This window comes from Ambystoma mexicanum, chromosome 1q (genome assembly GCF_040938575.1).
Source record: "Ambystoma mexicanum isolate Mex_15411 chromosome 1q, UKY_AmexF1_1, whole genome shotgun sequence".
In the NCBI taxonomy this organism is placed as follows: domain Eukaryota; kingdom Metazoa; phylum Chordata; class Amphibia; order Caudata; family Ambystomatidae; genus Ambystoma; species Ambystoma mexicanum.
In genome coordinates, this window is record NC_090922.1 from 570,709,368 (window position 1) to 570,730,847 (window position 21,480).

At 47.5% G+C, this 21,480-nt stretch overlaps 1 protein-coding gene across 3 annotated transcripts in view; it reads right to left on the minus strand.

Annotated features, from left to right (window-relative positions):
* The window catches only part of HSD17B7 (hydroxysteroid 17-beta dehydrogenase 7), a 340,157-nt gene that overhangs the window by 26,151 nt on the left and 292,526 nt on the right, over nt 1–21,480 (minus strand). For all 3 annotated transcript variants that reach the window (XM_069641053.1, XM_069641051.1, XM_069641052.1), the window contains one exon: nt 14,401–14,499. In XM_069641053.1, the coding sequence (XP_069497154.1) occupies nt 14,401–14,499 (99 nt within the window). The remainder of the gene's footprint in view (nt 1–14,400; nt 14,500–21,480) is intronic.

The window sequence follows — 21,480 nt, forward strand, 5'->3', positions numbered from 1 at the left end:
CTAAGCAGGACTTTGCATAGTTGATGGAGAATCCCAGATCAGTCAGTAGCTGGACGGTCACCTCCGTGTGTCCGACGGCCAACTCCCACGAGCGGGCCCAGATGAGCCAGTCGTGGAGGTATGTATGTGTATGCCCATAGGCATAGATGGGCCACCACCGGTGCCAGGCATTTTGTGAACACTTGGGGGGCCGTCTAATCCGAAAGGCAGAACCTTGAACTGGTAGTGCTGACCCTGCACTACGATACGCAGAAACTTCTGGTGTCTCTTGTGAATGGTGACGTGGAAATAGGCGTCCTCCAGGTCCAGCAACGTCAAGAAGTCTCCTTCCTCCAGTTGGCCGAGCACGTGTTGCAACGTGACCATCGTGAGCTTTTGGGGCTTCAAGTATTTGTTGAGATGTTGCAGGTCTAGGATGGGCTTCCATCCCCATGTCTTCTTTCTGACCATAAAGTATCTGGAATAGACTCTGGATCCCGCAGCCATTGGGGAACTAGCTCTATCGCCCCTTTTCGCGGTATGGCCCGTACCTCTTCCAGGAGCTGAGGATGTGCTGTTCCCGACAGGTAGTTGGAGGGATCCGCGGACACCTGTGTTGAAACTCCAGGGTCTGCCCCAGGGCGAGAGCGACCAGCACCCATCTATCGGTGGTGATCTTCTTCCACTCGCCGACAAACTTCGTCAGCCGGCCTCCCACCGGGGTGCATGCGTAGGGAACCGACATCCCGGCCGGTTCAGGCCTGTTTCAGAGCCGGCGTCCTGCTCTGCAGGCGACGACATAGTCCTCCACTACCGTAGGCCTGGGAACAGCCTCTGTAGTCGTGGATCTGCAGGGCTGACGGTATGAACAGGAGAAACCTTTGACAGACCTGCTCGACTTTCCCCTGGAGGAGCGAAAAGAAAAGCAGTGCTGCTGGAGAGTGCACAGGGAACGAACTGTTTCTATATCCGCCTTGATGGCCTGGAGGGACTCGTCGACAACCTTCCCAAACAAGTTCTTTCCGTCGAAGAGCATGTCCAATGCGTTCGCCTGGACCTCCTGCCTGAAATTCGTGGCCTTCATCCAGGCTTGTCGATGAAAGCAGACACCGTTCCCCATCTGCCAGAACCCTGTGTCAGTGACGTCCAACGCCACTGTAATGATGTGATCAGGCGCTACTTCCCCCTCCTGGAAGAGAGCGATTGTCTCCATCCTCTTGTCGTCGGGGAGGAACTCCAGAATAGGCCCCACCTTGTACCACAGCTCCCTGTCGTACCTGGCCAGGATTGTCAGTGCATTTGCCCCCTTGATAGTCGACGCAGTGGTGTAAATAGCCTTCTTTCCTATGGCGTCCATCTTCTTCCCCTCGCTGTCCAGAGGGACCGAAGACAACAAGCTAGCTGACCATTTGCTTGCGACCACCGATATCACCGAATCCGGTGATGGTTGCGACCTCAGGCACTTCGGTGCGGAGTCTGGCACCTGATACTTCTTCTCCAGCCTATCCCGCTTGGCTGGAGCCATGCAAGGCTCCTTCATGAGGGTCAGGCCCTCTTCCTACATGTCGTCCAGAAGGGCCACTGACATGATCATCTTCTTCTTGGCCTTGCACCTCTGGTACAAGAAACGCCCCCCCCTGGTTTCTTTGGGCACAAGCTGCAATAGCTTGGAGGCTCTGGAGATCATGTAGTGGAACAACCCCACCTCGTCCGTTGGGACCACCCTAGGTGGCGCATCCAAATGCAGAGACTACCCGTCCGCTGCAACGATATCCTCGTCGATGTCCATAGTCATGGCCATATCCGTACCCGTGCCTGGGTCTGTTGGGGGAGAAGGAGCCCAACGCTGATGTGGAGGCTGAAATGGGGGCGTTGGGTGACGCTTCCTCTTTTTCGTTGGAGGCTGAACCGGGGCCTGAGGGACCACCAGGACTGGGACATGCTCTTCTGGATCTCTGACACCAAGGTGTTGTCATGATGCCTACCTCCAAGGAGCCAGGTCCAACCCAGCAACCCCAGAGGCAGGCATCATTTCCCCCAGGGGAGTGCCAGCGGGCCCAAGCTGGGGCCCTTTGGATGCAGTCCTGGCGCCTTAGGCGCCAGGCCCATGTTGGACCCCTGTCCTGGCGCCTTAGGCGCCAGGCTCATAAAGCTAGACATGTGTTCAAGTGTTTTAATGTGCACTTACCTGATGCAGACCATGCTGCTACATCCAGGCCCTCTTGAGGCCTGAATGGAACTACTTTACCTGTGGGGCTACTTTCCACCCGGGTGTGGTCGGGGAAGGATGCATACCTGATCGGTGGAAGGATACACACTTGGAACTTCTTCCAAAGCTATTTAAACCACACCCGATCAGCAACTCACGCTTCGCGTTGTTCTGCTCCTCGCAGCTGGACGCTCACCATGTCAGCTCCTGCATCTGGACCTCAGCCACGCCTGTCAGTATCCTGGGTCACCTGCAAAGGGAGACAAAAGACCTTACCTGCTAAATCAGCACCACAGAGACATCACACCCACGATCCTGAAAAGGACGACATCATTTTTAAAAGCATTTCGCTACGATCGCTGCAGCGCTGCATTTCACTCACCTATCCTGGACGCCTCCATCTTCAGCAGCGATCATCCGGATCCACAGCCACTTCCCAGAGCCTAGAGAGAAAAAGACAAGAACAAGGTGAGAGAAGGAAAGGAATAGGAAAAGCTCAGTTTCCTTCCAAGACTTACCTGTTGGGTCATTCCCATTTCATTTCGGGTCTTGCCGCTTCCAGGCATTTTCCGGACCCCGGCCCCTATGAGGAAAAAAGACAAAGACATTGAATGAGCGAATGCAAAGACATTACCCGAGCGCTCATCCAGAACTTACCTGTCATTTACTGGAACTGCACGTTTCACTTCGGGTCGGCGCCATATCTCCGGCATTCCGAACCCCGGCCCCTAAGGGGAAAAAGACATAAGCATTAGCACTTGCTGCAACAAGACAATGAACATTATTATTAAGTTTGGACTTTTGAACTTGCAGCAGAACTTTTACAGCGCCTTACCTGAATAGTCAAGCTTACCTGAACTCCCATCAATCCTCAATCCAGTGAAGTAACTGGGTTTCAACGCGCCCCTGCATCCGAAGCAGGATGGAGAGCTCATCCTTCCTGACCCTAAGGGGAATATTCCTGCGAGCCAGAGAAGCCAGAGTAGAGGGACCCTTCCTGTCCATCTTCAGAGTCCTGCGCTTTACCATTGAAGAAGCATCAGCACTCGAAGCCAGACCTGCGCCTCCGTGGGAATCAGGTGAGCGTTACAGAACGCAAAGCCTACCCACAATTTCCCACCCGGGCGCTATGGAGACTTCCGAGACTGACCAGCTGGCCCAGCTTTTGGGGGAATTACGGGCAGAGGTGCACTCAGCCCGCCAGGAGTCTAACGCTCTCAAAAGAGAACTGATCCTATCCAAGGAAAGAACAGACGACCTAGCCAAAAGGTTATTACAGGCCCAGGCAGGGCACACTCCTTTACCTAATTCCAGAGACATTTCCACATCACCGGGTTTGAATAACCCGGTACAAATCAATCTACCTGGACACATGCCTTTGGCCCCGCCTGAACGTTTTGCGGGGGATCCCAAGAAATATGCCGTCTTTATGAACCAATGTCGTTTACACTTTCTATGCAGACCCGGAGCCTTCCCTAACGACCAGACCAAGGTAGCCTTTATACTATCTTACCTCAGTGGCAGTGCTGCCGATTGGTCTATTCCATTGGTAAATCAGGATAATCCCATTCTCCAGAATTTTCAGGGCTTCCAGGCCAGCATGGAAAGATTGTTCGCTCGACACTCTCAAGGACGGGCCCTTGATAACGAACTGCTATCCTTACGACAAGGTAATCAGGATCTTCTGCCCTACATTGCCACCTTTAACAGACTGGTTGTGGAAACTGGATGGCCAGAAAACAAAAGGATCACATTGTTTCATCGAGGCCTGCGCGGAGAGCTTAAGGATGTTCTAGCTCAGATAGTAAACCCACCCCAGGTCTGCGCAGACTACATAGACTTGGTGGTTCAACTTGATCACAGACTTCAAAACAGAAAAGCAGATCGGTTCAAGTACGAAACCCGAATACCGATCAAAACCCACGCTAACTCCAAGAGTACCGACGTATCCGAACCTATGCAAATCGGTGGTGTTAAAGGACCATTAACGCAGAAAGAACACGAGAGAAGGCGGCAAATGCAACTTTGTCTGTATTGCAGGACTTCCGGTCACTTTCTTCGAAATTGTCCAGTTAAACCACCTAAGAAGGTGGTTGGAGCTACTGATAACGAATTATTGACACCTGATTCGGGAAACGACCTAGCCCGACAAGCGTAGGGGTCCGCTTGCCGAGCTTGAAAACTAACTCTTTGACCTCGCATTTTGTCATGCCAATGGTGCTCGTGGACCCAAAACAGCCTCAGCAGTTGCATGCTATAAAAGCATACATCGACAGTGGAGCTATTGGAAATTACATAGACCGTGAATTGGCTTCCAGGATTAAGCTTACTCTCCGCCCGAAAGTAACCCAAGATGTCATTACTACAGTAAATGGAACCGAAATAGCCTCAGGGCCTGTAACGCATTCCACTGTTGAAGTGACACTGGTGGGTCAGGACGGACATCGGGAAGCAATCGTGTTTGATGTGATCAAGGCCCCACAATTTCAAGTAATTCTTGGAATTCCTTGGTTAGAAACACATAATCCCAGAATTGACTGGCGAGCAAAGATGATAAGTTTTCCTGATTGTGAACAAACTTGTTATCCAAGAAATCAAGCTATGGGTCTAGCCTCAGCAACTTCCACCCCTGTACAGTTACCGTCAGAATACCAAGAATTCCAAGACGTTTTTCAGAAAGAACAGGCTAACACGTTACCTCCCCATCGGTCTTATGATTGCCAAATCGATCTGGTACCCAATGCTCAGCTACCTTGTAGTAGGATTTATGCTCTTACGGAACCTGAGAACCTGCATTTGCGTCAGTATTTAGATCAGTACCTAGCCAATGGTTTTATTCGCCCGTCCAAGTCACCTGTCTCTTCAGCTCTGTTCTTCGTGCCGAAAAAAGAGGGCCACCTTAGAACGTGTATAGACTATCGCGCCCTAAATCAAATAACGATTAAGAATCGTTATCCTCTGCCCTTGATCCCTGAGCTTATCGACCAGGTGAAAGACGCTTGTGTGTACACCAAGTTAGATCTCCGAGGAGCTTATCACCTGGTGCGCATAAAAGGCAACGACGAATGGAAGACTGCATTCCGCACCAAGTTTGGGCTCTTCGAATATCAGGTGATGCCCTTCGGTTTGTGCAATGCACCTGCCGCCTTTCAGTACTTTATGAATGATGTTCTTCGGGAACTTATCGATGTCTGTGTCATTGTTTACATTGACGACATCCTGGTGTACTCTTCTTCAGAATCTGATCACAGAAAACATGTTAGGGCAGTTCTTGAGAAATTGCGCCAGCACAGACTATTTGCAAAACTCGAAAAATGCGTTTTTCATACCACAGAAGTTGAGTTTCTCGGATTCATCCTGACACCTCAAGGAGTCCGAATGGACTCACGAAAGGTGGACGCCATCCTCAAATGGCCATCTCCTAGCTCGGTGAAGGGAGTTCAGAGCATGCTCGGCTTTGCCAATTTCTATCGAAGATTCATCCCAGAATTTTCCCGAACAGTCCAACCCATCACAGCTCTCCTAAAGAAAAACAAACGCTTCGAATTGACTCTTGAGGCCGAACAAGCCTTTCAGGACCTGAAAACCAAATTCACCTCTGCACCTGTATTGAAGCACCCGCACCCAGATCTCCCGTACATTGTGGAAACCGACGCATCCAGTTCGGCCATGGGAGCTGTCCTGTCGCAAAGAGACCCAAAAACTAACCAACTACACCCAGTGGCCTTTTGGTCCAGAAAATGTTCTCCTCCTGAAATCAACTACGCAATGACCGATAAAGAGTTACTGGCCATCAAATCTGCTTTCAAGGCTTGGCGTCACAACCTTCTCGGGGCAAGACACACCATCACCGTAATTACGGACCACAGAAATTTACAGTATTTAAAGACGGCCAAAGCTCAATCTTCACGACAACTCCGATGGGCTCTATTCTTTGCGGAATTTGATTTTGTAATTACCTATCGCCCTGGCTGCAAGAATGGAAAAGCGGACGCCTTATCCCGGATTGGCATGGAAGAAACTAATTCGAGCTTAGAACCTGTGCCCATCATACCTGAGCAAAGAATCTTAGGCTTAACTTCATTGCAAACTATTGAGGACATCCAAACGCAAGTAAAACAACATCTAAACTCTTCAACCTTACTGGAATGGAGTCAAAAGGGTCCTCATTACACCATTAAGGATGACTTACCCTACTTCGAGGAGCGGTTGTTTCTGCCAAGTAAAGAATTGCAAGAACTTGTTATTGCCCATCATCATGAATCTTTAATGGAAGGACACCCTGGTATCGCTAAAACAGAGGAAAAAATCAAATGCCACTTCTGGTGGCCTTCTTGGAGAAAAGACAAAGTCTTTTGTTCTGTCTTGCGGAATTTGCACCCAAAACAAAGCTCAAAAGAAAAGGCCAGCCGGCCTACTTCAACCCTTGGATATTCCACTGGCACCATGGCACACTCTGTCAATGGACTTTATAACCGACCTGCCTCCTTGTGCTGGTTACAACACAATCCTTGTAATTGTGGACCTATTCTCCAAAATGGCCCACTTTATCCCTTTAAAAGGTTCGCCTTCAGCTTCCACCTTGGCCAAGGAATTCCTGGAGAATATAGTTCGCATACATGGTTTCCCTTCCGTATTAGTCTCGGATCGTGGAAGTCAATTTTTCTCCCATTTTTGGAAGAAGTGTTGCCGATTAGCACAAATAGATGTGCGGTTATCCACCAGCCACCACCCCCAGACCGACGGACAAACCGAGAGAACCAATCAGACTCTCGAGCAATATCTTCGGTGCATGTTATACCAATCTGAGTTGAATTGGAAAGACATTCTTTGGATCGCAGAATATGCATACAACAACTCAGCGCATTCTGGAACCGGACAAACCCCTTTTTATACTTTGTATGGTCACCATCCTCGGACCTCTGACCTAGATCCACCTCAGACCCTGGAAATGCCCGCAGTAAATCATCTGCATTCTACAATAACCCAAGCCTTCAAAGAAGCTGCAAGTCATTTACAGCAAGCCAAGAAAAAGTATAAAGAAAACGCTGATTTGCACCGAAGTAAAACTCCTCCTTACCAAGTAGGAGACCAGGTATGGCTAGCAACTAAACATTTACCCCTCAAGGGCCCGCGAACCTTCAATCCCAGATTCATAGGACCTTACCCCATCAAGGCTATAATCAACCCAGTGGCCTTTAAACTGGATCTACCGTCCAACATGCGTATTCATCCAGTTTTTCATGCATCACTTTTGAAGCCAGTACAACCAGGAACCCGATTGTCCAAACCTCCAGATCCAGTTCAAATTGAAGGGGAATTAGAATTCAAAGTTAAAGACATTTTAGACTCCAAGGTGGTAAAGTCTAAACTCTTCTATCTTGTTGACTGGAAGGGATATGGACCTCAGGAGAGATCGTGGGAGCCTAGTAACCATGTCCATCTTCAGAGTCCTGCGCTTTACCATTGAAGAAGCATCAGCACTCAAAGCCAGACCTGCGCCTCCGTGGGAATCAGGTGAGCATTACAGGTGTGCAGGGTCGAAAGAATGTCCAGAGACACATCCCTCGGCTGAGCTGGCGGGATTGGAACACTAGGCCTCGCGCCATCGTTGACTTCCACGTCCTCGTGGACTGTGTGCAAGGACTCCTGGTCCTCTTCGTCCATGGATGACACCTCCATGGCATGGGAGGGCTGTTTTGGGGTCTCCTCACCCCCTCATTTGCCCCCTCCGAGCCAGTTTACTCCCTTCCAGCATGCCAGCAGACTTTGCCAAAGTCACTGCGGTGGGGTTGCACCTGAGGGGGGTGGGGGGGATACCTTCTGAGCTGCAGGGGCTACCTTCACAGGGTCAGCTCCCTTAGCAGTCATGATAGCAGCCGCCACCAACTCTTATCGTCACCAAAGTCTTATTCCTGTGCCGATTGGGCCTGCTGGGGCTGTTTGGCCTTCTTCTCCTCTGTCCGTGGCTTCTCAGACTTCTCCCGCAGTTTAGCTGGGTTAGATAATTTCCTTTTCGAGGAGGGGCTCGATTACCGGCTGGCAACAGAGGCGGAGGGTGATGTCGATCGCTCCTTGTCCTCCTACGGACCCACTTCTGTGGCAACCCCGGGCGACTCAAACGTGTGGTTCTTGGCCTTGTCTTGGGGCCCCACGCATGAGGAGCCCTCAAAGGACTTAGAAGACCGCTACTCCGACTGGCCGGTCCTGGGTGTGGCATGACCCTGCCCGAAGCACGGGGCGGAGGCCATGGCGTTCAGTCACGCTGCCAGTCTGCTGTGCCTGTCCCTCGTCTTCTTGGTGAACCCCAAAGCATATCTTGCACTCCACCTCCGGGTGCAGGCAGTAGAGGCATTGCAGGTGCTTGTCTTCAACAAACACATTCCGTAGCCTGCACTTGGTGCAAGGCTTGCAGAGGTACTTTCCCTCCTTCTCCTCTGTCATGTTCGGAGGGCGTGAAGTGAAGTAGGCCTGATGGCCTTCTGGAATCTTCAATGATCTTCGCCCTTCAGGGGCGCTGAAATTCACTGACAACGGATCCCCGCTGTCGGCAGATGGAGCAGAGAGCACACAGGTTCTTTCGGAACAGAAATAGAACCTTTTTCCATCGAAAACACGAGCAAACGTAGAAGTAACTCACAGAGCAAACTCGAGGACTCCCAACATTGAAGCATGCGGAAAATAAAGCTGAAGACGGCTGCCAGAGGAGTGGCTTAGGGAGAGGGCCATCATTGGATGGGGGCAGTATGACCCAGAATACAGTGATTGGTTCAAAGGAGAAATACAGTTTGTAAGTGAATGTGAAACTGGTTTTTCTTTTACTTAGGATTCCCAGCCTGACGATAGGGAATATTCATGAGCATGTGAATCCATGACAGGCCCCATGTTGGAGAAGTTGTATACCTTGGAAGTTACTGAATCAGAAATGATATCCTATAATTACCCTGATTCAGTCTTGGGTAAAATTCTTAGCCCTAATGTTAAGTCACATATCACTCATATAACATCTCCTAACTCTGATTACCTTAAGTTTACAAATCAGTTAGAATTAAAGAGATATAAAAGACTCAACCCCATTATGGACTTCAAGATCCACAGTGCCTGTGGTACTGGGAGGAGGAAGAGGGACCATGAGTCAATGAGGATCCAAGGTGCAACTGAAGGAAATATGTGGTCTAGTTGTTTGAAGGCAAGGCACCTGAACGGGACATTTAAACCTGAAAATGGACCACAGCTGTTGGAAGGAGTAGTAGCGGCAGAAGCAGCCAGGAGAAAGACCGGAGCAGTTGGAGGTGAAACAGGAATAGGGGCGCCAGCAGAAGCCGATGTGGGAAGAGAAGGCACGCAGTTTTGCAGAGTGCGCGCAGCAGGAAGCGGTGTTGTGGTTAGCAGCGGGGAGAGAAGCCCAGCTATGCGGGAGACATGTTACCGACCTGACGGTTTTGAATACCAGGCAAGTAGAATAAGAAGGCAAAAGGGGCGCAATTCACCATTTATGAGACGTCAACTTGGGGAAACCTGTAACCCATGTTGCCAACAGTGCAGAGACTATAACAAAGAGATAAAAGGACAACAAGGGCGCAATTCTCCTTTCCCGAGACACCAGTTTGGGGAAATCTATAACTCATATTGCAAACAATTTGGAGACTAAGGATAGATAGGAAACCATTGTTCAACCCTCCTCGCATGGGAAATAGTGTGGAGAGCCACTAACAGAAGAGACCAACTGTAGTAGTAAGAGTTTTTTCTTCCTGGCAGGGGAGAAACCAGGAAAGGGACCAGTTGTAGTTCGTTCTGGCAGGCGAGTATACCAGGAAAGAAACAATTGCTTTGAAGAAATGTGGTTGTGGTAAAAAGGTGTTGTGGAAAGCCATTGGTAACTTTCATCCTGACAAACTCTTGCATCACAAAAGATAGTTGCTGTGGCATCCTGACAAAAGTATTCCATTGGAAGAATAACTGATATTCTACCATCCTGAGAAGGATATTGTGTGGAGGAAAATGATTGCTTTGGTTTTTGAATAAGTGTTTGTGAAAGACACATTTACTTTGCCAAGTGGAAGGACGCATTGCATGGAAAAGACATTTTGTGTTGAACTGAACAGAACTTTGTTGAGTCAGAACTTTTCCAAGGGTATTCCTGAATTGATCCAGGGGGAGGGAGCCCAACCCTGGTCACAAGGAGTACTTTCCAAGAACTTTAAGTTTGAACTTTTGCACTGTTTTGTTGAACTGAAGACAGACACGTTTACCTTGTACACTTTGGTTATATGTATTTATTTTTACATTTATAAAGCGTGCAAAAACCCTCGAGCATCGAGGTGCTGTTACAAACCAGTTACACACAAGAGTCAGGATATACACATGGTCGATTACGCTGAACAGCCACATTTTTAAGGCTTTTCTGAATACCCAGTAGGATGGTTCAGCTCCTAAGGAAGGTGGTAGAGTGTTCCAATGTCTGGTTGCCACGATTAGAAAGCTCAGGTCACCCCCTTGCATTCAGTGGAACCTAGGTAGGGTGATTCTGTGGGTGTAGGCCTGTTTTACGGGCCTAGAGGACTGGGATTTAGAACCTTTGAGAGGTAAGGGGACAGAGTTGGAGAGGCATTTGTGAGTGGTGGACAGTGTTTTGAAGATGATTTTTTCACGGACTGGCAGCCAGTGGGCATCACATATGGCTTTAGAGATGGAATCCTGTTTCGGGATGTTGAGCGCGGCACAAATGGCATTGTTTTGGATCACCTGCAATTTGCAGATGTTCTGTCCCGAGTTTCCTGCAGAGCATTGCAATTGTCAATCTTGGTCCTGATGAAAGCTCTGGCAATGGTGAGGGTGTTTTTCAGGGATAGGAAGGGCCTAGCGGCGTTGATTAGCTTGGTGGTATAAGCTGTGGAGGATGCTATGGCATTCACATGGTGGGTCATGGAGAGTGTAGCATCGTGGTAGACTCCCATGGTCTTTACTGTGGTGGATACTGGGATCTGGAGACCGTCGACCGTCGATGTTGAAGGTAGCATAAGAGTGGATCAGTTTCTTCATTACAGCTGGTGGCCCTACCATCAGAAGCTTGTTCTTCTCATCATTTAGACAGAGACCATTGGTAGCCATCCAGGCTTGGATGGTGGAGTAGATAACATTGATGGCGATAGTCTGCAACGCGGTTGCCGGAGAGGGGTAGGAGAATCTGTGTGTTATCAGCATAATTGGTGTATGAGATGCTGATGGAGTCTAGGAGGCCAAAGAGGGGTTTAGTAAATATAGTGTTGAGGGTAGGGGAGACACAGGAGCCTTGGGGCACTCCACATAGGGTGGCATTGGGTGTGCAACAAGCTGTTTCGGAGAAAACTCTGCATGTACTCTCTGTGAGGAAGGAGGCAACCCACGTAGTGGCCTCTTGAGAGAAGTGGGCAGCTGACATTTAGTGATGGCAAAGTATTTGATGGTCAACCAAGTCAAATGCAGGAGAAGCGCTGCCTTCCCCTAGTCTCTGAAGGCGTCGAGTTGATTTTTAAGATCTAGGAGGGCTGATTCCGTTCAATGGCCAGATCAGAATCCTGATTGGCGTATGCCTAGGATAAGGTTGTCCTCCAGGAAGTGCTTTATTTGGATGTATGCTGCCCTATCGAGGATTTTTAGGAGGAAGGGGACTGTTGTGATGAGCCGGTAGTTATTAGGTGCTGAGGGGTCTAGTGTGGGATTCTTGATGAGTGGGAGGACCCAGGCTTCCTTCAAGCTGTGTGGGACTATGTTGGCAGCGAAGGAGGCATTGATGAAACAAGTGAGGAACGGGATGAGTGGTTCAGCACAGTCCTTGATGATTCTGGCTGGGCAGATATCACCTTTGCATCTAGACAGTGATAAGCTCTTGAGGATGTCAGCGACCTCAGATTCCGACACAGTTTGGAAGCGAAAGGCTGTGTAAGTAGGGTGGTGGGTGCCCAAAGGTGGGGTTTTGAGCAGAGCTTGTTTGTCAGAGATTTTCTTTTGTAAGGAGTGAATTTTGTTCTGTATGGCCTTTTGTATATTTGCACACCATTCTTCATCTTTGATGAGAATAGAAGCCGGGGCGGTTGGTGCTTTTAGCTCCCTCAGAAAAAAAACATTTTCTTTAGTGTTGGATTTGGCATTTGCAATTCTAAGGTTGTAGGCGGTGGATTTCGCAACAATGATAGACTGTATTGCAGAGAGATGGTTTTAAAAATGTCTCTGTTGCAGTTAGTAGGGGATTTTTTTCCAATTGGCTTCGGCTAGGTGTTTTTTGTTCAGAGTTCTTGCAGGTCATTAGTGTACCAAGAGTTAATGTGACCTGCGGGCTTTGGCTTTCGCAGAGTGAGTGGGGCCATCGTGTCCACAGCCACTGTCATGGTTTTAACGTATAGGTCAGCTGGTGCACAGGGATCACTGGAAAGGTTGAGATGTTCAGGCAGTGGGGCAGTGAGCTGAGTGAGCAGACGGAGCTGTGGGGCAATGTTCTCTTTAGAGAGTTTGCAGGAGCTACGTGCACAGGTAGCAGGGAGGGGTGGGTGGGCGTGTGTAGTGGTAGAGAGTGGGCGGAAGGTGAAGGTCACAGTATGGTGGTCAGATCATGGGGAAATGGCGGTGATGTTCACTTGGCAGTTAAGGTCTGCTATCCATTCCAGTTTGCAACCTTTTGTATGGGTGGGGGCACTAACACAGTGGGTGAAGCCTAGTGCAGAGAGAGAATTAGCCAAGGATGCTGCATTCTGGTCTGCAGGGTCATTAAGTCCCAAGTTGAGGTCACCTAGGATAATGGTTCTGGAGGTAGGTTTTATGTTGTGCCCAAGGGAATGCATGAAAAGTTCAAAAGTGACTAAGGGGCCTGGTGGGCAATATAAAATGTCTAGAGATAGAGATTCGGTTGGTGAGTAAGGAAGTTTGATAGAGAGTAAGTTGCAATTATTCATTAAGGCATTGTCGATTTGTCTGAATGCTAGGGACTCTTTGTAAATTAGAGCTACTCCTCCTCCCCTAGTGTCGTGCCTACCATTTCTGTGTGTAGTGTATCCAGGAGGGATGGCTAGTGCAAGGGCTGGGCCTGACACAGCATGTAACCAAGTCTCTGTGCTAGCTAGGCAGTCAAGATTGAGATTTGCAATGAGGTCCGCGATACCAAGAGCATGGGCTGGGATAGATCTGGCAATAATTACGGCACCACGTAGGGGAGCTCTGCCTGCTTTGGGGGTAGTGGGGACTCCTTGACTGGCCAGGGTAGCATCTGTAGCTGCGAGAGATGGAATGGCCAGAGAATCCGTGGGTGCAAGCCCAGTACTGAGGAGAGGGTGTTGCCTGCGTTCCTGCGGTGAGAGAGACAGGGAGGTAGGGCATTTGAGAGGATTTGGGGAGCCTGTGGATTGGTTAGGTCTGGATCGTTCACCTAATCTGGAGTTTCCCATCTCTATGGAGGGTATCGTGGTAACATGGGTGTGTTTGAAACGCAATGTTCTGTTTCTCCAAATGATGCATGGTGGGCATGTGCTAGTGAGGTCTGAAGCTGCATCCTGTGTGCTGTCTTTAGTGAACTTAATGGGGGGCCGGGGAGGAGTGTGGGTGGGTAGGCTGAGTAGTGTGTCTGGTGTTGGGAGCAGTTGTTACGTAAGTGAGCCTTGGGGGTTGCGTGGGGGTTGCGTGGTGTTGCAGCCCTTTGTTAGGGGACCGTGGGGTGGTTGTGCTAAGCTTGCCAGGGGGAGTGCAATGAGTGGAGTGCGCTACGGTGGGTGTGGTTGGCAGCGTGCGTGAGTAGGGCAAGGGCTTACTTATTAAGGTAAGTATAAGGTGCAGGTGTTTATTGAGTCGAGGGGGAGCTGGACTGACATAGGGGTTGAAGGTGAAGGAGCAAGCTGCTCCTGTAGCACACGGTAGCGTGCGCTACATTTGTGTGAGGGTCAGATTGTTTGGACACTAGGTCATCTTTCTTTAGTTTTAGTTTGCTAGGTAGGAACGTTCTTGTTAGGATATGGAAAGATAGACGTTTATCTTAACCCCCCTTTATTTTAATAAATGGCAAATACTGAGAAAACTACCACATTGTTTCTATATTGCATTTCTAAACCTCTTACACTGCCCTCTGCTGTTTTTAACTCCCCACTCTTTTCTCTGCTTCCCTTACTGTGTTCTTCCCCTATGATTGTAAAGCTCTCCGTTGCTTCCCGAAGCTAGGTCCGCGCTCAATAAATACCATAACAACTCACCTTGATGGGTTCAACATAACTGTTTCCAAATCCTGACGTCAAACTGTGATATTTTGCCAGTGGATTCAAAGATTCAGGCTTTTGTCTGAACAGCCAAAGCTGAAAAACAAATGGTACATGTCAAGACCACTAATAGACACTGTTAAAACACAATGTGGGTTGAAGTACATGCAGGTCTGTTTCCCTAGAAACACAAGTGTCAGTGAATCAAAACACTCAAAATAATGAGATTGTGCTCTGCCAATAAGATGAGGTCTATAGTGTTATAAAGTCCCCACCTGGTTCTGGAAACCACCAGGGAAGTGACTCAGGTGGCCGGGTGCCACCCCGAGCCAGTGTAAAGAAAGAAGTGGTAGGAAGAACGAGGTTGAATGGAAAGGTAACAGGAGGGGGTGAGAGATTATAATTGTTCTTTTATAACACGCTCAATACCAATGAGTGGTTTCTAACCTGTGTTACGCTGCGTTGTCTTGCTTCCAAGACAAAACATGTTGCCCCTGAGCTATCCTTCCTCCCCACCTGGGATATGGGGAGGTAGTGAGATCAGAAGCAGGGAGCTTCCACAATGAGAAAACAAAATTAGGATATATATGTAGAAAGGAGGTGGTGGAAGACAGGAGCAAAAAGGAGGTGGTGGAACACTGGAGCTGGGGGCTGGTGCAGACACCAGAGCTGGGGGAGACCCAGGGACAGTCACATCTGATGATGAGGGTCAAACACCAAACAATACCATAATATTTCCCAATCAACTTGAATTTCTGAATTACCACCATTAAAGATTCTTAGTCGACATTCTGCCAGAGCACGGCATGCTATTGTTAAATGTTTTAACATCTCAGTGTATCTAGCACAGTACTCAAACAATCTCTCATGTCTAGGGATTTTAGTTTTGGCCCCCAATACGTCTAGCATGAGGAAAAGATTGCACTTTATTTTCAGCATAACCCTCTGACAAATACGTGAGGGGTGTTTTTCAAAGTATGGCTGTAATATATTGTGTACCTTAATGTCAAATTGAAAGTTATCAACGATTTTGTAGCCAACCAGCTTTTCTTTATTTGCTGTCCAATCTTGCTCTTTGACCTTTCTTTTTACCCTTAATGGGTGATACATTAATTCGTCCTCATAAGATTCTAATTTGACCAGCATAAGCTTCGTAGTGGTCGCCCATGCATTGAAAGTTTTACACGAATGGCTTATCGATAGCTCATGAAGAACCTCAAAAAAAATATTTTTCTGGAGGTAACAAGATGGATTTTAGCAATAATAATCGTCTCCATTCAATTCATGAATAAAGTGACACCAAGCAGAGTTTGTGACGGATAGTAGCATAGGGAATGCCAGTAGGGACAGCCAACACCTTCTTCCATACGCGTGCCTCCAAGCTTGCCCAATTCCAGCCACCCTCTAAGATCTCGGCCCCATGTATTATTCTCGGCACCATTTTTTGATTGTACATTATTAATAATGGTTTTAACGAGAATCTGCCAAATCTTTCTGTTTTCATCTGAGCCGCTGTACTTCCTATTAGGGATTTAAGCAATGCCATTCAAGAGGGCCGAGAGGTCTTATCACACAAATGGACCCCCAGGTATTTAAAGTTTTTTTTTGTAATTGATTATTTATAAACCTGCCCAATACCCAATTGCGGACCCGGGGATCGAACTTGTGCTGCTCCGCGTCTTGCTTCCAAGACGAGCACGTTGCCCCTGAGCTATCCTCCGTAGACTTTTACCACATCCAATGAATGGCCACCAATTTTCCAATTATACTGTGGCCTTGCTGTCCCTTTCCTCTGGGTCAGCATCATAACCTTTGATTTGGGGATGTTAAAATCCAAATCAAAGCCTTTAAAATATCTATTAACTGCCTCAAGTGAGTGTTTCAGCCCAAAAGGGGTATAATCAATAAGCACCAAGTCATCAGCATAGAGAAGATAAGCAACCCTATGCATACCCAATCTTGGGGGATTTGCTCTCACCTCCCTCAGGGATTCACCAATGTCTACAATATAGATGATAAACAAAAAAGTGGCCATAGCGCTCCCCTGGCATAATCCTTGTCCTGTTTCAACCCAATTTGGGAGTGTTCCAGCTTGGTCCAATTTTATTCGAGCCCTTGTGCGTGTATATAATGCCAACAACATGGAAAGTAATGGGGGGGAAGCGGTACATCCCTTTTCACCCATTTTACTCCATAGTTTGTTCCTATTGACGCAATCGAAGGCTTTGCTTATATCTAGAAAAGCAAAATACAACTTTCTCTTGGAAATTGCTTCCTGGTCAGCTAGAAGCCTCAGCACTAGGCAATTCAGTAATGTATTGGTCCCTCGCCTAAAGCTAGACTGGTAAGTTGGGCAGTGTGCTTGCTTTACCCAACAATTGAGTGCCCTAAACAGCAAACATTTAGAGAAAATGTTATACGAGGCATCGAGCAAGGAGATTGGCCAATAGTTATTTGGGTTCAGCCGATCTCCTGCTCTATGTATAACCGCTACGATTGCATCTAACCATGAAGTGGAAAACATTGACATTCTCCTAATGTTCTTAAATAGATCAATCACAACTCTATCCCAAAGAGAAGTAATGGATTTCAAAGTCATATTCGAGAGGCCATCAGGCCCTGGGCATGAGCGTTTGGCCTTCATAATTGTGCTGTAAGTCGCCTGCTCATCTATATCCAAGATGTTCCAAGAAGCTGCATCTTTATATTGGGTAGATCAACCGGGCCATAGAATTATGCCCATTTCTATCTCCGTACAGATCCTCAAAGTGGCCTTCCTAAACCAGACCTGAAATAGGTTGTACCACAAGGCTTGTTGTTGGTCTGATGATTTTAACAGTGACCAAAATCGCACCCCCACACCAGGATACAGCACGCCTAACATTCATTCTGCATCTTTTTGAAACATTGTTTTCCGAAAAGTCTTCAGCTAGTACCTGTATGTCAGTATGTTTTCCGCATTGCTTGATAGTAAAGTGGATGTTGGATCTACGTTCCCTTTTTTTAAAAAACCATATTGTCCAAATATTTGTATGCAAATGTTTTCGTAATACCAGGGCCTTATCCAGATTTTTAGCTGACACCAGACCTCTCAACAGTTCTTGAATTGAGGCTACAAAATTAGCCGGTTCAAGCCTTGAAGATATCTCCCCTCATTCCAGCCATTCCCTTTGGCATTAAACCTAAAAGCGGAGGACGGCCGCCAGAGGACTGCATGGTCTCTGCCTCTTATTTCTAGACTAACACAGTGTGTTTCTCTCACATTTGGTCTAGTCGTTGGGTACATAGTCAATGTAACTTGACAGTGGTCACTGACTTTTCTACAGGCAATCAGCAGAGTCGCACAACTAGCTACCAAATCATTGGAAATGAACATGTAGTCCAACGTTGATTCCACCACCGGGTTAGCCCAGGTATACTGTGCTGGATGTTGCCCTTTTGGTTACCATTTAGTAGTACCATAGCCCACATTTCTAATGTAGACCTAATGACGAACCCTCTTTCTTTTGAGATTTGTGAGGCTTTCCTTCCATGGTTTTCATAATAATGCTGATCCAAACATTTACTATTGAAATCCCCAAGTATTCATATATTAGTTCTTGAATGAGCTACAAATATCTCCAAATACCCCTAGATAAAATCCATAAATGTCTGCCAAGAATTTTCAACAGGATTGTAATACACATTCAGGACTATACATGACCGCTGTATCATTAGATCTTCATCCACCCAATCGAGATTGATGCCCAGAATATCAGGTCTCCCTAAATTCAGACTAGTCATGTTGATGTCAGTAGCATGTCGGAGAGCACCACACTAACCCCCCCCATAGGGACAACCCCTGAGATTACATGCTCATTCATAGCAAATATCAAAACCATCAGTTCGAATATCCATGTGTCTCTCTGAGGCAAATGAAATCTGCATTATTCCACAAAGTGTAATTTGACATCAGGTGTTTTAAAGACATGTGTTCTATGTAACCACTGTTGTGTGCCGATTTCATTTAACTCTTTGGCTAGTATCTCCCTTTTCATGCAATGAACTCAAAATATGGGTCCAATCATAAGAAACCTTTCTTTTTTCCTGTGCCCACCCTTGATTAGACTGATGATTAGATGTTTCAGGACATACTGTAACCACCAGAGGTTCTCGCACAAATGATTAAGGCCCATAATCTGTTTTGTTAAAGTCAGAGCATCAGGTACGGCTATAGAATCTGTAATCAAGTAGCCAAGTTGCCTCAATGTTGTGAACTCCCGAAGGAGCATATCCTTGACCAGTATCGAATGAAAACCAAGTCTTACCAGGTCAACTCTTTTAGCATCAATAAACTTGACTTGGCCCAGATCTTTAGTAGTTAAGTATTTTAGGCTGGATAGCTCCCCAAACAAAGCCAACACGTAACGCCTATTGAGGGAGAAAGAACTGCTTACTGCAAACAAGCGTTCAAGTGTAACGTAAAAATCGGCGTGCTTTTGATCCTCAATGGCTGGTTCAATACCACTACCGTTGGGCCCAATAGGCAAATCATCCATGCGGGGCAATTTAAATATATTAGATGTTTTATGATCTTGTTGGGCTAGATTTTCCCCCTCTACTTTGACTACTGGAGATAACTGGTTTAAGGTTTTCTTCCTACGATCTTTCATTGACAAACATTGGGATCACATGTTCAGGCATACTTGATTGCACAATAGGTGGCAAAGGGGCGGTTACATTCGACTTCAACAACAAAGGACCCATTACCTGACCCCTAGTCTCATTTACCACAGAGTCCAACCCCACTTCGGTTTCATCGCAATCTGCCTCCAAATGTCTAATTAAATAATCTAGGTCGTCTTCCTTAGCTGTGTCTTGATCCAATATAGATAGCGGCATCAACTGACCAAGCGGGACCACCTCCCGCTTAGCCCTTAGAAATCTAGTGATAAGGACACATTAGATTGTTTATTAGTTGTATTCAGAATCTTCACAGGCTTCCCCCTTTGTGGATCTTGATGGTGGAATGTTGGGGTTGGAGATACGTTACTAGGGCAAGTCTATTCCCTGTTCTTACTGCGAAAACGTTTGAACCCAAAGATAGCGCTACAGTAGGTTCCATCAGTGATCCCTCCACATGTTTGAGTGACCAGAGGAACTTCTGTGAGCCTTTTTTGTTGTTTTTCTGTTGGGCATTGTTAATATTCTTAGATTCTTCGTTTTACTCCCTTTTTGTAACTGCAATTGATCATCCATTGGTACTTCGCCTTTGTATGCAAACAATTCTCCAGAGCGAACTTCTTCAACCACATGCGTGGCAGGGACAGAGATTGCCAACAACCTCAAAGATCCTGCTTTCTGTATGTACATCAGCCTCATTAATATCCTGGATCGCTAAAACATGTCATTTCTTATGGGCGAGTACCACACTCTGGCAGTTTATGGATTTCAAGGTTGTTCTTGTGTCCAACGGAGTGCCTCCAGTCAAGGTCAACCCACCGTGCTGAAATGTGTCTGGATTTTGTAAGCAGTTGACCACTTGCCATCACATACCCCTCAATAAAATTCATTTTAGCAAAGAGATTGCGGCGAACCATCCGTATGTCCCTTAATTAATTCCGGACAGTCATGGGGCCTCATTACAACTCTGGCGGTAGCCGTGCCGGTAAAGCTGGCACGGCTGCTTCCGGAGTTGCATTTATTCTGGCACTCGCAAATGGGCAAGAACCGGGTCATGCCGAGTTCGGCGTACACGGTAATTGCCCATTTAAGGGTGCCAGAAACAAGGGACTCCCCATCCCCATTCGGCCCCATATGGCTGAATGGGAATGGGGACGTCGGATGCACCGGCGCATTCAGAGTGCTGCCGGTGCATCCGATGTGCTGTGCTCGCGGGTGCCGGTCAGCCTGCTAGGAAAAACCTGGCGGTCTGACAAGCACCCGCGAGCACAGCTCGTAGTGTGGCAGTCCGGGAACTACAGTACCGGCATGCTTACCGGTACCGTAGTTCCCGGACCGCCAAGCTTGTAATGAGGCCCATGGCCTTTATCCATAGAATTCAAAATCCTTGAAAGCACAGGAAAAGAGCGAGCATCTATAATCTGGTCATCTTTAGAGATGCCAGAATGATTATGATCCTGCAGACTCTGCTGGTCTCCACCTCTCCTCCTAGTAGGCGACAACTGTGCTGTAGGGACGGTATCAGTAAACCTGCTGTTTTCCTGAATGGGGTTGGGAAGAGAAATATAGGCTTCTTTTCTGCACGTCTATGTAGTGAGGCTGCTTCTCGACTATCCCACACAGGACTATGCGACAAACGGGGCCCCAAGGACAAACGTACCCGTTTCCCAAGTTCACGTCACACTGTGGGGGCAAGGATTGAAACATCGAAGATCAAATCTGCATTTCTACACATATTTACATCCTCTGGGTCAATATGCTCTAATGAACATGATGCACCACTGTCATCAATGTTGAACTGATGGCATCAGCCTCTTGCACAGCGGTCTGCTCTGGATAAGTGGTTAGCTGTGTGTAATGTTACTCTGATGCATTTTCCCCCCCATCATAGGTGGGGGGGGTATTCTCTCTTAGTTCCATCAACGCCTCTGCCATTGTTATTTTCTGTGCTTGGACCCCCATGAAGTGGCCAGATTTCATGGGAGTACCATAGTGAAGGTTCCTTTTTGTTTTTACCAATGTTAGTATTTAATTGCGACTTACTAATCTCAATCCATATACCATGTATTCACACTCTTAGCCAATTTACAATAAGCTGGCTACCATAATCAGAAATATATGTCTTATGGCTGTGTGTGATCAGATTATTCCGACTGCCTTACCTTATTGTCGGATGGACAGACTGCACCTTCTCTCACTCTGCCTCACTCCACCAAATATCGCATATGTGCGCTTCGCGCTGTGCCTTCCCCTTTGTAGTGCAAAAACAAATTAGGCAGATTAGCTGCAGCCCTGTCCAACAGATGAGCTGAATTAGCCCAGGGAGGGGAATCCGTGAAGACAGCAGGGTCCAGACGGCAAACTCTGCTGGCTCACAGCTGATCTGAAAGTCAATCTCACTCTGAGCCGATTGCC